The sequence below is a fragment of the Esox lucius genome, chromosome 17 (genome assembly GCF_011004845.1).
Source record: "Esox lucius isolate fEsoLuc1 chromosome 17, fEsoLuc1.pri, whole genome shotgun sequence".
Lineage (NCBI taxonomy): Eukaryota > Metazoa > Chordata > Actinopteri > Esociformes > Esocidae > Esox > Esox lucius.
In genome coordinates this window covers 36,830,120-36,845,566 of record NC_047585.1, presented here as the reverse complement: position 1 = coordinate 36,845,566, position 15,447 = coordinate 36,830,120, and the positions used below count along the sequence as shown (strand labels likewise).

The 15,447-nt window shown below is 37.8% G+C and overlaps 1 protein-coding gene across 2 annotated transcripts in view; it reads right to left on the bottom strand.

Annotated features, from left to right (window-relative positions):
- LOC105016864 (putative GPI-anchored protein pfl2) overlaps positions 1-15,447 on the bottom strand; it is a 72,540-nt gene that overhangs the window by 12,898 nt on the left and 44,195 nt on the right. The window contains exons 5-13 of one of the 2 annotated variants that reach the window (XR_004574705.1): positions 11,262-11,321; positions 11,047-11,130; positions 10,501-10,554; positions 10,390-10,428; positions 9,075-9,092; positions 8,719-8,772; positions 8,465-8,503; positions 6,891-6,931; positions 6,171-6,751 (exon numbers count right to left, since the gene is read on the bottom strand). Coding sequence is in view for 1 of the 2 variants with exons in the window: in XM_034287593.1 (XP_034143484.1) it covers positions 6,680-6,751; positions 6,891-6,931; positions 8,465-8,503; positions 8,719-8,772; positions 9,075-9,092; positions 10,390-10,428; positions 10,501-10,554; positions 11,047-11,130; positions 11,262-11,321 (461 nt within the window). In the remaining variant the exon portion in view is untranslated. Of the gene's footprint in view, positions 1-5,340; positions 6,752-6,890; positions 6,932-8,464; positions 8,504-8,718; positions 8,773-9,074; positions 9,093-10,389; positions 10,429-10,500; positions 10,555-11,046; positions 11,131-11,261; positions 11,322-15,447 lie in introns of those variants that run through there. The other variant, XM_034287593.1, reaches the window with a different exon arrangement.

Genomic DNA, 15,447 nt, shown 5'->3' with positions numbered 1-15,447 from the left:
CAGTGTCATGCATATAGAAAGCCAGATGTAAATGTAGATTTACATTAACGTGAGATGTGATTCAAACAAAGGACCTCATGTTAAAGACCTGTTAATGGTACAGGAAACCAGTGGTGTAGATTCAGTGTGTCTGCAGAAGACTGTACAACACATCCGTCTGGGCTGAGGCTGCTGGTCTGTCAGGGTTGAGCAGTACACATGGTATATATCAGACTAGATGTTTCACTTCAGGCCTTTAAATCAACAGTACTGTAATATGGTAGGGGAAGTTGTATGTAACTGTAAAACCAATCTGAAAGTCATAAAAAAGTGATTGTACTTACATTTTCAGATGACTGTCTTTTCTCTGCAAAGGATCTGTACAACAGACTGTGCATAAACAACAAGTTGTGTGTTTGCTATACACAGGACAAATTGAGGTAGAGAAAATAAGTGGTTATTTGTCATATTTAAACAAAGTATAGACTGAACATTTTTGAGGTTATGAAAACATTTTCAATATTTTTACATTTATTCCTTTCTTAATTTTAGTCTACTCTTAGTCAACTTCATTATATTGTGTATTTCTTTCTTCAGAATGATGTAGGTAGCTGGATCCATAAATTAACATGTATTTCTTTTTCCTCCCAAACCCTTAAATGTTCCCAGCTTCCCTTCTTGTCTGAACATTTTAAATTAGGGATGTCATCAAGAAAGTACCAAGCTCTAAACCACAAATCATATAGGTTATTAGATAAGCCTCGCTACATCAGCATAGCACCCTGCATCCCACATCTGTGTGTGGTCAGGTCTAGTCAGTCCCTGAATGGAAGACCAGATGCTACTAGAACCGGTGTTGAAGGGCCAGCAGGGAGCGTTGTTTGCACTAGTCTAATGGACCATGAACCGGCAGAGAAAGGCACATTGACATGTAGGGAATAATGTTTCATATTGGATGTTAAATGGTGTTGTGACTTTGTGTTCACTGAAGATCCTGTTGTGCTTCATAAGAGTGGGGTTGTCAACCCTGGAGTTCATGCTAAATATCCAATATGGCCAACTAATCATACCCGGTTTTTGTTGTCTTATTATTCCCCTCTTCAACCTCCGTAACTTGGCATGGCAATAAAAATGAAATATAGTGCATTCAAATAAACAAATAACAAATGGCCTAAGGACCCAAATTGAAACAGGTTGTATAAGTCACGTCACAATATTTTCATCCCAATTGATTTTTGCCTAATTGCAATCTGGAAAACAACTGTTAATGTATAACAGTATATTTTGCAAATATATTAGTAAAGAGACAAACATTACCACAACTTCCATTGTCAGTAATTCCATATTGCTCATTTCCTTTTTGAAGAATATTGGAATGCTCAGCTTTACAAAGGAAAAAAGTAATTGAAAGAGAATAAATGTATATGAATGTGTTTGTTAATCAGAATCAGCTTTATTCGCCAGGTATGTGAACACATATGAGGAATTTGACTCTGTATTATACAGGCTCATGATGTGCTTACTCATAAAAAAAACAAACAAAGGACATTTAACAAGAGTCACCGACTGCAATATACAGCACACATAAATACACATATTAAAACAATAACATATTAAGACTGATGAGACAATAGTGCAATGAACAGGGTATGAAGTGTGCCGGAAAGAAATATTTTTGTACAGGTAATATTATTTATATAATGACGGTGGATGTGATCTATATACAGAATCTCACAAAAGTGAGTACACCCCTCACATTTTTGTAAATATTTGATTATACCTTTTCATGTGACAACACTGAAGAAATGATACTTTGCTACAATATAAAGTAGTGAGTGTACAGCTTGTATAACAGTGTAAATTTGCTGTCCCCTCAAAATAACTCAACACACAGCCATTAATGTCTAATCTGCTGGCAACAAAAGTGAGTACACCCCTAAGTGAAAATGTACAAATTGGGCCCAAAGTGTCAATACCATGTGTGGCCACCATTATTTTCCAGCACTGCATTATTTTCCAGCACAATGGCGGGCAGTTCTAACTAAAGTAGGGATTGTAATAGGGAGTGCTTTGGTTATAGTGGCCTGCTGTATGATCCCTCTCCTTAGATAATTTTTGACCAAGACTGTAGTATCCCAAATGCCTCTACGAGGTATGGACTCTGCTGCTACTGAACCGGAAGTTATTCCACTTCAGGGTCATCCCGGACAGTACATGGATAAGCACGGACACCCTTGCAATGTCAAAGGAGGGCTATTGAATTGCCCATATGGAAATCCGGAGTGTGAATGGTCACTCAAACCAGTAGCTGGGTGGGCGTGCAAGGAATATTACCATCAGAATTCCTTTGCGGAAAACAATGTAGCTGTGGTAGCCCCAGTCATAGACGGTGAAATGGAAAGTGACCCAATGATGGACGGTAGTGTGATCAACCAGGGCTATGAGGAAATGGAGCTTCAGGACTGACTAGGCATGTGTTATGGTCTGATGAAACCAAGGTTGAACTTTTTGGCCATAATTCTAAAAGGTATGTTTGGCTCAAAAACAACACTGCGCATCACCCAAAGAACACCATGCCCACAGTGAAGCATGGTGGTGGCAGCATCATGCTTTGGGGCTGTTTTCTACAGCTGGAACCGGGGCCTTAGTCAAGGTGGAGGGAATTATGAACAGTTCCAAATATCAGGCAATTTGGCACAAACTCTTCAGGCATCCGTTAGAAAGCTGAAGATGAAGTTCACTTTTCAGAACAACAATGACCCAAAGCACACATCCAAATCCACAAAAGCATGGCTTCAGCAGAAGAAGATTAATGTTTTGGAATGGCCCAGCCAGAACCCAGACCTGAATCCAATTGAACATCTGTGGGGTGATCTGAAGGGGGTTGTGCACAGGAGATGCAATCTGACAGATTTGGAGCGCTTTTGCATAGAAGAGTGGGCAAATATTGCCACGACAAGATGTGCCATGCTAATAGACTCCTACCCAAAAAGGCTGAATGCTGTAACAAAATCAAAAGGTGCTTCAATCAAGTATTAGTTTAAGGATGTACAAACTTATGCAACCAGGTTATTGTGAGTATTTTATTTTTTATTTTTCCCCTTCAAAGATTTCAGTTTGTTTTTCAATTGAATTGTTCATGTTATAGGTCACATCAAAGGTGGAAAAAGACCTGACATGATTTATCTTTGTCTCATTCTTTTACATCACAAGAACCTGGCATTTTAACAGGGGTGTGTAGACTTTTTTAATCCACTGTATGTCCCTATTGTTTATTAGATAATAACAGAGTATTTAAATCCTCTTCAAGTTTAGTAAACTAGCCAAGAAATTATTTTCTGTGGATAAATATGTAATTATTTGATGGTTGCATTTTTTAGTTCAAACAGAGTTAACAAAATTGTTCAAATGGAAAATAATTGCGGTTAAATTCAATCAATCATCATACTAACCTTAGGCTTTGACGTATTGGAAGGTATCCAAAGAATTATTAAATGTGTCATTATTATACATAGGTCATTATGAAACTATTTATTTACGAATACTGGGTTGAGTCTCACCTAGCTATATTAAGATGATTGACTAACTGGAAATCATTCTGGATAAGAACATCTGCCCAAATGTAAATGCAGAATAACTTGTAATGTATGCATGGCATTGATATCAAGCAGTTTGCATTAAATAAAATGAGCCTCAGAAATCGCAGGTTAAAAGCAGCTTAGATTAGAGACCAGCTAAATGCCACACAGACTTCTAGCAGCAGATACATCTCTAGAACAACTGTTAAGAGGAGACTGCGCGAATCAGGCCTTCATGGTCACGTTGCTGCTAAGAAGCCACTGCTAAGGAGAGGCAACAAGCAGAAGAGATTTGTTTGGGCCAAGAAACACAAGGAATGGACATTTGACCAGTGGAAATCTGTGCTTTGGTCTGATGAGTCAAAATTTGAGATCTTTGGTTCCAACCACCGTGTCTTTGTGCGACGCAGAAAAGGTGAACGGATGGATTCTACATGCCTGGTTCCCACCGTGAAGCATGGAGGAGGAGGTGTGATGGTGAGGGGGTGTTTTGCTGGTGACACTGTTGGGGATTTATTCAAAATTGAAGGCATACTGAACCAGCATGGCTACCACAGCATCCTGCAGAGACATGCCATCCTATCCGGTTTGCGTTTAGTTGGGCCAACAAGTGCTAAGCGTCTCTGGGAACTCCTTCAAGATTGTTGGAAAACCATTTCAGGTGACTACCTCTTGAAGCTCATCAAGTGAATGCCAAGAGTGTGCAAAGCAGTAATAAGTGCAAAGGGTGGCTACTTTGAAGAAACTGGAATATAAGACATGTTTTCAGTTATTTCACACTTTTTTGTTAAGTACATAATTCCTCATGTGTTCACTCATAGTTTTGATGCCTTCAGTGAAAATAAAGGAAACGCATTGAATGAGAAGGTGTCCAAACTTTTGGCCTGTACTGTATATGTTTACAGCAAAAAGAAATAAAGAAAGGGTACTTTTATTTGAGTTTTGTAAACTTAAGCATATAAAACTTCCCTTAATGTCTTGTGAATGATGTTAAATGTCAGAGCAGTGCAAGATGATCAGTGGTACTTGTAAGCACCTGTTCTGATTAACCATGTTGTTTACAGTAAAGCAATTTAAAGAACATTCAATTAGAATTAATTTCCATTTGGAGGCTACACCATTGCTCTATTTTTAAATAAAGTTTTTTATATAACCTGACGTGTGAAATATCCTTTGAAATATATCCTAAAAAAGCAGAAGCTTACAAAGTTATATATTTCCATCTTTAGGGTCTGTACCAGTACGTTGTGACTTGTAAACAGCCCACTTCACAGTACAACCTAAAGCCTGGATACATGAACATCACTCTATTTTCAATTACCTTCTGTGATGTTTAAAAAAACATTAATTGATTTCCCAGATCCAGAGGAAATGAATCTTTTTCTGTATATATTTTTTTTAACTATTGAAAGTGCCTTGTAGTACAAGATTAGACACAAGACCTAGATCTCTCTAGAACACTGGACCAAAGATGTTTCCATGAACTACCAGTCCAGTGTTACATATTGACTCATTTTGTGAAACTGGCATGTGATTAATTATCTATTGATTAATCTGCTTTGTGGTGCACAAACAGAATATAACATCTTTACATTTGTAATATGTGATTAAAATGTAAACATGTCTTCATTACAATTTAAAGGTGTACTCTCATTACATGATTATCCATCTGATACTGTATCTCTTTTCAGCTCAAAGTACAACCAACCCATTCAGTCATTGGTTTAGAAGACAAAATAGGAGAGACAACAACTTCCAACCAATGAAAACCAAGAGAGCGGTGCACGTTTAAAGACAAACAGATGTTTTATTTCAGTGGGCTAAATTCCATACAAACCTAAATGGCAATGTCAATACAAAGAATAGTTTCAGTAGAATTAATGAAAATACATTTTACAATATGATTTCATCTACATGTGACTTAGAAAATGTGAAAACTGGAGTAAATGCAATCACATAATATACAGTAACTTCCTGAACGGTGTGTGTGTGGGGATAAGAGTTTGAAATTTAAAATGACTTAAAATGTCAAAATAACAAGGGAAGGAGGAGCAAGGGTTGTTCAGAGATCATGAGGATTTTTGGCATTAAGGAAGGGAGAACAATTATTTTAAATATTTGAGTTCATATATAATCTAATATATAGTATTTAAAATAATTTCAGTACAAAGATTAACTTTAGGATGTGACAAATTGCTATAATAAATATAAAAAATTAAATGAGTGAACATATTCACACTTTCATACATAATTATCTCTCCACCACATGTCAGGTTGATTAGATTAGATTCAGCTTTATTGTCATTGAACAAGTACAGTACCATGAAATACAGTTTGGGCCTAACCAGAAGTATATACACCTTTAATCAGAGTACAGTAGCTTACTGCCACATCTGGGTCACCCACGATGACTCCTCCCCCGCTGAGGAGATCAACCTCCCCGGTCTTCTAATCACCGGCCACCCCGTCACTCCCAACCCAATGCCCTGTTCTGTCATCAGCTCCCCGGACACTCACTATCCAACGCCCTTCCCATGATCACCAGACAATTAGGCACACCGGTTTCCTACCAGTCACCCTACTTTTACCACTGGCTTTCGTTTGTTTCCAGACCTGTCCCTTACAACACCACATTACATTTAGAATGCATATTGTTGAATTAATTACATTTATCGGATGAAATTCTGTTTGGATCCATTACTAATTAATGTTAATTAAAGTAACTTGATATCCAATATGCATGTTGCATAATGTGTGAGTATACAATAAAGGCATCAATTGATATAAATTTTTACTCCAAATACTGGAATAAATATTGGAAACTGAATCAGAGCACTATGGAAAAACTCCTCACACAGCTGACAATAAACATTAATACTGCAGATTTAACATAATTTACTAGGGGCAAAAGAAGAAACAAATACAAAAAGAATATGTCCCGAATTACTTAAACACCAAAATAGATATTATGGATATGTAACAAAAGTCAGGTGTCAGTGATAATTTCAAGTAAAGTGATGTGAACTAAAGACATTATGTTAAAAATAGGCTATTTGTTTGAGACCTTTTAAATGTAGCAACAGAAAACCAGTGGTGTAGTTTCAGTGTGTCTGCAGAAGACTCTACAGCCCAACTGTCTGGGCTGAAGTTGCTGGTCGATCAGGGACTGAGCAGTACATGTGGTATATACCAGACTAGAGGGGGAAAATATAGTTTCACTTCAGACGTGTACAACAGTACTCTAAATGGTTAAAAGTTACTGTATAAATATGTGCAATCTTTATGAAAATGCAACGTCAAGCCTGCAAGTCTTGAAACAGTGATTGAACTTACATTGCCATTTCCAGTTGACTGTTCGTTCTCTTCAGCAGGAACTAGACAACACAGACAAAGCCTGAATGAGTGTACTTTGAAATCACATTTCCATAATATGTAAAGCAAATTTTGAATTCACATTAGCAACGAGGAACTCTTATTATGCCAGAGGTATGCCTCCACCACAAATAGCATCTATTAACTGTATGACTTTTGCCACTGGCCGTTTTAACAGCTTATTACCCTTTTGTGAATGACATTGATACAATATAACTACTGTATCAAAATAGGTTACGATATCTGAAATTTTCATCAAGTGAAAAGACGAGAGCCAACAAAGTTTTGTCTATCCTGAACAAATCCTCTTTTGCCACTTGCTTTTTTAACAGGTAATTGCCCATTAGAGAATGACATTGATACAGTTAAACTGACAAACATTTCTTACTAAGTTTACCTCCACCACAAATAGCATCTATGAACAGTATGGTGTTTGCCACTGGACGTTTTAACAGCGTATTAGCCAACAATAGGCTTAACCAGTATCTACTAACTTACTGGAATAGTCGTAAGAATTGAGAAATTGCTAGCGAGTCTGAACTTCACACTGCCAAAGCTATTTCATTTCATGGCATAACAACATACTTTTTTCTTTCATTCGTGAATGATATTGATACAATAAATATCAATAAAGGTGACGATAACAAAATTTTTCATCAGGTGTAAAGACAAGAGAATTGTGGAATCTTCCAGAAATAGTCGCAATACCGTATTAACGTAAACAGTTTTAGTTTAGGCTTACCACAACATAGCTACTGAATGTTGTAGCCAGCTACGTTTTTGTCTATCCTGACCCAGAAAGCATGGCCGAGTGCATACTTCGAAAATCCCACCATAAACAGTTTTATTGCGGCCTGCATATAAAATTAATAAATATCGTTGTTCTCACTAGATTCAAATTCAGATCAATTACCTGAGAGGCACTGTCTTTAAACACTTGGCCACAGCACTACGCGTTTTGTCTGTCTCTAGACACAATTTACCATTGTGTTAAATTGACTAACATTTCTTATTTATTTCCACCACAAATAGTGTCTGTGAACTGTATGGCTTTTGCTGTCTTTAAACACTGTCTTTAAACACTACGCCACGTCTTTAAACACTGTCTTTAAACACTACGCCACGTCTTTAAACACTGTCTTTAAACACTACGCGTTTTGTCTGTCTCTAGACACAATTTAGCATGGTGTTAAATTGACTAACATTTCTTATTTATTTACAACCCAGTTAACCATGTCTGGGTCCACATATTGCTTTGTGTCTCCCTTTATTGAGGTTCAGTACAACCTGCTGCTCTTTGGAGGAGTTACAGGGAAAAGCAGACGTACCCTTCTTTAAGTGTTAATCCTGATTTGTTCAAACAGTAATATTCAATGACATACACTAGCTTTAGTCTGTTTTCTGACTGTCCTCGTTAAACGAAAAGAGGAAAATACAATTATTTCAAAGTGTAAATAAACATTGCTGACCTCTCGCAATTTGGTAAAAACACCACATTATTGTGAGGAACAACTAGATACAGATGGTCAACACACCTGATGAAGTTGCCAGGGTGCTAGAAGCAGTGGTTGAACCTGGTGAGAAGAAGTAACTCATTACACAAGAACTAATGTATATGGGTTCATATCTAAGCTTCTTCATTATGGAGAATACACATACAAATCAGATATAAAAATAAGGAGTGGAATTACATCAGCTTTGTATATGTCTATAAGCAAAGTGGTCTGAGCTGTAGTAAAGAAATACATAGTAACTGTAATCGCAAAACAGACTTTGAAGACCTACTTACTGGTAATGGGTCTCACAGAGATTTTGGATGTCAAATGAGAACTAACAGTCGAACCTGTCAGGAAAGAAATAAAGTTAATTCTGTATCAAATCACTCAATAATAGAGATATTCGTTTTTGTAAAAATGTATAAAGGGATTTCTTCGGACCATGAGAGAAATAGAAGAAGCATTTCTATACATTTCTCCTCATGGTGTCTGTGAGTGCACAGCCAGCATCACTGAAGGCTTCTGCCATTTAAAATGAGTCAACTGGGTGATGATGACTCCAAACAAGTCTTCAGAAGTCAATGAAGCATAATTGAGATGGAAATCCCTCACAGTTGACTACAGTGGATATAAAAATGTCTACACATACCTGTTAAAATGTCAGGTTCTTGTGATGTAAAAGAATGAGACAAAGATAAATCATGTCAGAACTTTTTCCACCTTTAATGTGACCTATAACGTGAACAATTTAATTGAAAAACAAACGGAAATCTTTGAGGTGGAAAATAAAAAACTCACAATAACCTGGTTGCATAAGTGTGCACACCCTTAAACTAATACTTTTTTGAAGCACCTTTTGATTTTATTACAGCACTCAGTTTTTTTGGGTAGGAGTCAATATTTGCCCCTCTTCTTTGCAAAAGTGCTCCAAATCTGTCAGATTGCGAGGACATCTGCTGTGCACAACCGTCTTCAGATCACCCCATAGATGTTCAATTGGATTCAGGTCTGGGCTCTGGCTGGACCATTCCAAAAAGTTTATCTGCTTCTGGTGAAGCCATGCTTTTGTGGATTTGGATGTGTGCTTTGGGTCATTGTCATGCTGAAAGGTGAACGTCCTCTTTATCTTTAGCTTTCTAACGGATGCCTGAAGGTTTTGTGCCAAAATTGCCTGATATTTGGAACTGTTCCCTCCACCATGACTTATGCCCCGGTTCCAGCTGTAGAAAAACAGCCCCACCACCATGCTTCACTGTAGGTATGATGTTCTTTGGGTGATGTGCAGTGTTGTTTTTGCGCCAAACAGACCTTTTGGAATTATGGCCAAAAAGTTCAACCTTGGTTTCATCAGAACATTACACATTTTCCCACATGCTTTTGGGGAACTTAATGTTGGTTGTTGCAAACTTCAGCTGGGCTTGGATGTTTTTCGTTGTAAAAAAAAAGGCTTCCGTCTTGCCACCCTACCCCATAACCCATTCATATGAAGAATACAGGAGGTTGTTGTCACATGTAGCACACAGCCAGTACTTGCCACAAACTCCTGCAGTTCCTTTAATGTTGCTGTAGGCCTCTTGGAAGCCTCCCTGACCAGTTTTCTTCTCGTCTTTTTATCTATTCTGGAGGGACGTCCAGTTCTTGGTAATATCTCTGATGTGCCGTATTTTCTTCACTTGATGATGACTGTCTTCACTGTATTCCATGGTATATCTAATGCTTTGGAAATTATTTTGTACCCTTCTCCTGACTGATATTTTTCAACAGTGAGATCCCTCTGATGCTTTAGAAACATTTCACAGACCATGGCTTTTGCTCTGAAATGCAACTAAGAAAATGTCTCCTCTCTGAGAATCTGACGGGTTCCAAACTACCCAAATATTTTTCAGAAGTAGTATTCTATCAATAAAACACAATTTCAAGTAAATATTTCTGAAAAACATTCATAAAATTTGTAGCCAACACACCTGATGTAGTTGCCATGGGGGTCAAAGAAGAGGTTGAACCTGGTGAAAGAGAGCTTTAGATATTGAATGTGAATAAAATGATTGTAATTGCAAACCAAATGTATTACTTACTGGTAGTTGGCCTCAGTGGGGTTTTGGGGATCAAAGCAGTATTAGTTAGCAAATCTGCAATAAAATAATTAGTTACTTCTGTATCTGATTACACAAGAATGTTGGTATTCATTAATTTAAGTAAATGAGCCAAATCAGAATGTACACAATATTTTTTAAGGTGGTCACTTCATAGAGGTCCTTAGAGAAAGAGAACACATTCTTATTGTCCCTTTTTAGCACCTATCATTGCATTTATGTAGTCAACAAGGTCATGAATCCAATTGAGTAGTCATGAAGGATCAGTACATAAACCACAATTAAGCTGGAAGTCCCACCCAGTTGACATTTTAGCTAAATGAAAATATATAATTTGAGTGAGTGTGTGTGTGAAAATATGTGTGTATATGTATAGATAATGACTCACTTGTTATAATGTACCCGTCAATTAGGGTTAAGTTAAGTGTCATGCTCACGGACCAAACAACAGATCTTTCAACAATACCAGGTCAGAGATTTAACCAACCTTGCAGAAAAAGATTGGCAAACAAGACCAGACCTACTTACTGCTAGTTGGTCTCACTGGGGCTTTGTGGGTACTAACAGTACTAACAGTACTAACAGTTGAACCTGCTGGAAAGTGAATTAATTCTGTATCAGATACAAGAATGAAAAGATTTCTGTAAGTAAACAAAATGTACAGTCTTTTCTTAGAAAGAACATAGAGAAGAATTGTACTCTTCTGATTGTTGCAAAAGAAACAAAACAGATGTTCAGCCTACCTGCTGTAAAGGATGTCTGTTTAGTCGTTGGATCACTGATCATAAGATCTCCCAGTAGATCTAAAACATTACATTTTTGTCTGATTATACTGTAGTGTTCTAATGTGATTGTAAAGTAAAATATCTCATAAAGACTTACATCTCTAATTTATATGTATAGAAAATGACTCACTTGTTATAATGTACCCGTCAATACGTGGAGAGAGAGAGTTTGGTCCTGAACTCACTCTGTAGTCACAGCTCACCTCCTGACTCCCTACTGACTGTAGATGTCTGATCAGGTCATCTTCAGTCACAGTGAACAGACAGAACCATAGATTTGAAATGGATGATTTTTTCTTCCTGATCTTTGTCTTCAGGATACGCTGACTCTGGTCTCCAACATACAGGTTACAGGTGTTGTCATTACCAGCAGGTCCAGGAATCTCACACAAGATGATGACATCCTTCTCAATATGACTGACACTAATCACTGGTTTCTGTAAACTGGATTGGACAGGAACTGTGAAATATAAGAATATATATATGTATTATTAAACTGTAAAAGTTTCAAATTCCCAACTGCAGCTAAAATACATAATTACATGTAATGATGGATATATGGTTTCTATAACAATTAACACAATTTAAAAAGACAAATTGTCCCGATTATTTGCAATTTCGACTACCCTAACATTTGGGATATTCATCATTAATACCACTCTCACATAAAAACTGATAAAAGTAAGTCTATTAAAAGTAAGTTTATAAAACTAAGTAAGTCTGTCCTGTTAGGGTGCTCTGGGTGTGAGCTCTGTTTTCCCTCGGTGATGAAGTGGCACTGAGACACAGAGACAGATGGAGAAGTCTCAAAGATGAAATTAATATTTCTCTCTGATGACTGTAGGACTCACTGTCAGACTGGGGTCAGGGAGGACTGTTAGATCAGAAGAATAGACTATGTCTCAATTGAGAATATTCCCAGAAGAAAAACCTTACTTGTTAGAGCACCTTACTTGTTAGGCCGGATTGACCTTGCAAATCCAAGACTGGAGTTGCTAAAGCAAGAGACAAGGCAGCCCTGTCTGACATCCACCCATCTCCCACCCTGGGCTGTGGTTAACCAGTACACTGTCTATATACTGAGAAATAACACATTTTTACTCAACAATTTAACTAACCATAGAAATATGTTAGTATATTGTATATTGTCTGGATATTGTGTATAGCCAGGATATATAGTACACTACAATACTGAAAAGCACTTACATCTTTTCAATCAGCTTATTTCTCCAACCTGATTGAGGTGAACAAAAACAATCCAAAATGTCTCTTCGATACAGTTGCAAAGTTAACAAAAAAGCAACGCTCAACAAGTGAAGTGGGTCTTCACTTCATCTGTAATGACTACATGAACTACTTTGATGAAAAAATCTGACTCCTCCTTAAATACTTATAGTCCTGAGAATGTCCTGAACCTCCCTGACCAGGTGTCAATGGGGACACTTGAATCATTCTATCCCGTATCGCTCGACACATTCACTAAATCTGTAATGAGTTCTAAACCCACAAATTGTCAGCTAGACCTGATTCCAACAAAATTACTTAAGGAGCTATTTTCAGTGGCTAGGTCACCCAATGTTGAACATAATAAATTGCTCCCTTTCCACCGGATGTGTACCAAACTCACAAATAATTGAATAAATTATGCCTCTTCTAAAAAAAATCTAATCTGGATCCCGACATATTAAACAATTAAAGGCCAATATCGAACCTCCCGGTCCTCTCAAAAATCTTCTAAAAATTTGATTTTCCCAACAACTGATTGCCTTCCTGAAGACAAATAACATTTACGAAATGCTCCAGTCTGGTTTCAGACCTCATCATAGTACTGAAACTGCACTCGTGAAGGTAACAAATGACCTTCTAATGGCCTCTGACAAATGATCTGCATCCGTTCGGTTGCTTCTTGATCTTAGTGCTGCTTTTGACACTATTGATCACCCCCTTCTCTCAGAGAGACTAGAAACCCATATTGGGCTACGTGGTCATGTTCTTGCCTGGTTTAAATCTTATTTATCTGAAAGATTTCAGTTTGTATGTGTAGATGACATATCCTCTGACAAATCAAAGGTATATTTTAGTGTTCCTCAAGGCTAGGTTCTGGGCACATTATGGTTCTCACTATATATGCTGCCTCTGGGTGATGCGGAATTTTCAATGTTATGCTGATGACATACAGTTATATATTTCAATGAAGCATGGAGAAGCCCCTACATTAGCTACTTTGGAAGCATGCGTTTCAGATATTAGGGAGTGGATGACAGAGAATTTCTTGCTCTTAAACTTAAGGAAAACAGAAATGCTCGTTTTAGGACCCAAGAAACAAAGAGCTTTGTTGGCAGATCTCACTGGGAACCTCGACAGCTGCATGGTCATATCCCAAAAAACTAAGAAATCTCAGCGTTACCCATGACCCTGACCTCTCCTTTGATAAACATATCGAATATGTCTCAAGAGTTGCTTATTTTTTTATCTTCGAAACATTGCAAAAATCTGAAACTTTCTATCAAAAACGGATGCAGAAAAACAAATCCTTGCCTTTGTTACTTCTAGATTACTGCAATGCTCTTCTTTCCTGTTACCCTGATAAATCAATAAATAAACTTAAGTTAGTCCTGCACACTGCTGCTAGAATCCTAACTAAAACAAAAAAATTTTAAAACATTACTCCAGTACTAGCCTCTTTACACTGGCTGCCTGTTAGGGTTAGGGAGGATTTCAAGGTTTTATTGTTAGCCTATAAATCAATACATGGACTTGCTCCTATTTACCTCGCTGAAATGATCCAGCCATACATACCTACACGTAACCCTAGATCGCAAGATGCAGGCCTTTTAATTATACCTAGAATTTCTAAACAAACAGCCGGAGGCAGGGCCTTTTCTCATAGAGCTCCACTATTGTGGAATGATTTGCCAGTTGAGGTTAGAAATGCAAACTCAGTGCAACCTTTCAAGTGTCTACAAAAGACAAATCTCTACAGCACGGTCTATAATTAAGTGTAGTCTGACCCAGGGGTGTGAAGGTGACCAGAAAGGCTTGATACTGTCCACACTTGTTGTCTTGCCAGGTGGGCTCTCATCACCACTAGGATGCCCTCCCTCCATTGCCATTCTGGGGCGGAGTCACTGGCCACTACCCGCACCGTCACAACCCGTCACATTCTGTTGTCTCTCTGTTGCGCACTTGTGCAATTGGGCTGTACTCTGCTGGCAATACTCAGCCCTCATTCAGGGTGGTTGCGTTTGATGGGTATCCATTTGGCTGATGCTTGGCATTGTGGGTGGATTGATTTCATGCCTGTTGGGCCCTGTCCGGGGCCTCCCCCAGATAGGGCCACAGTGTTGCCGGACCCCCCTGTCACAGCCCCAAGGTCTTACTATATATTATTGCTATATTATTGTGCTGGGGGAGTAGTGTCAGTTCTCCTTCTCCACTATGTATCCTTGTAGATCTAAGGAATGCATTTTCAAAATGTTCCGTCTCCTGCCGTTTTAAACTTCGGAGGACATGAGGTCTTGGCCAACACCTGCAGAGTACTAGGCTCAAAAGACTCATTGCTGTCCCTGGACTAGGTTTAAATACACTCTGGACTCAGCCCAGATGAAAGTATTAATTATTACAATTTGGACAGATTGTACGTTTTTTTTTAAATCCCTAGAATATTTCAGTGTTTTTCAATTGAATTGTTCACTTTATAGGTCACATTAAAAGTGGAAAAAGTTCTGACATGATTTCTCTTTGTCTCATTCTTTTACATAATGAAAACCTGGCATTTTAACAGGGGTTTATAGACTTTATATCCACTGTATGTAAAGCATTGATATCAAGCAGTTTTCATTCTTAGAATAAAATGTAAAATGACAGATGAAAAACACATTGATATGAAGATCAATGGAATAGGACACTCATTACAGTCTTGAGATTCACAAGTAAATAATTCCCTAAGATAAATACTGAAAGAGTGAAGAACAATTTGGATAGGAGGAAATACTCACAGAAATTGAGGATGACCAAAAATAAATGTGCAGCTGCCACATCTGGGATGAACAATGTCATTTCTCAGAGACTCTTACTGTTAGTCTGACTTCACAGGATATCTTCGCTCAGAGGATTGTTTCAATAGAGAGAAGTTGTGTAAATT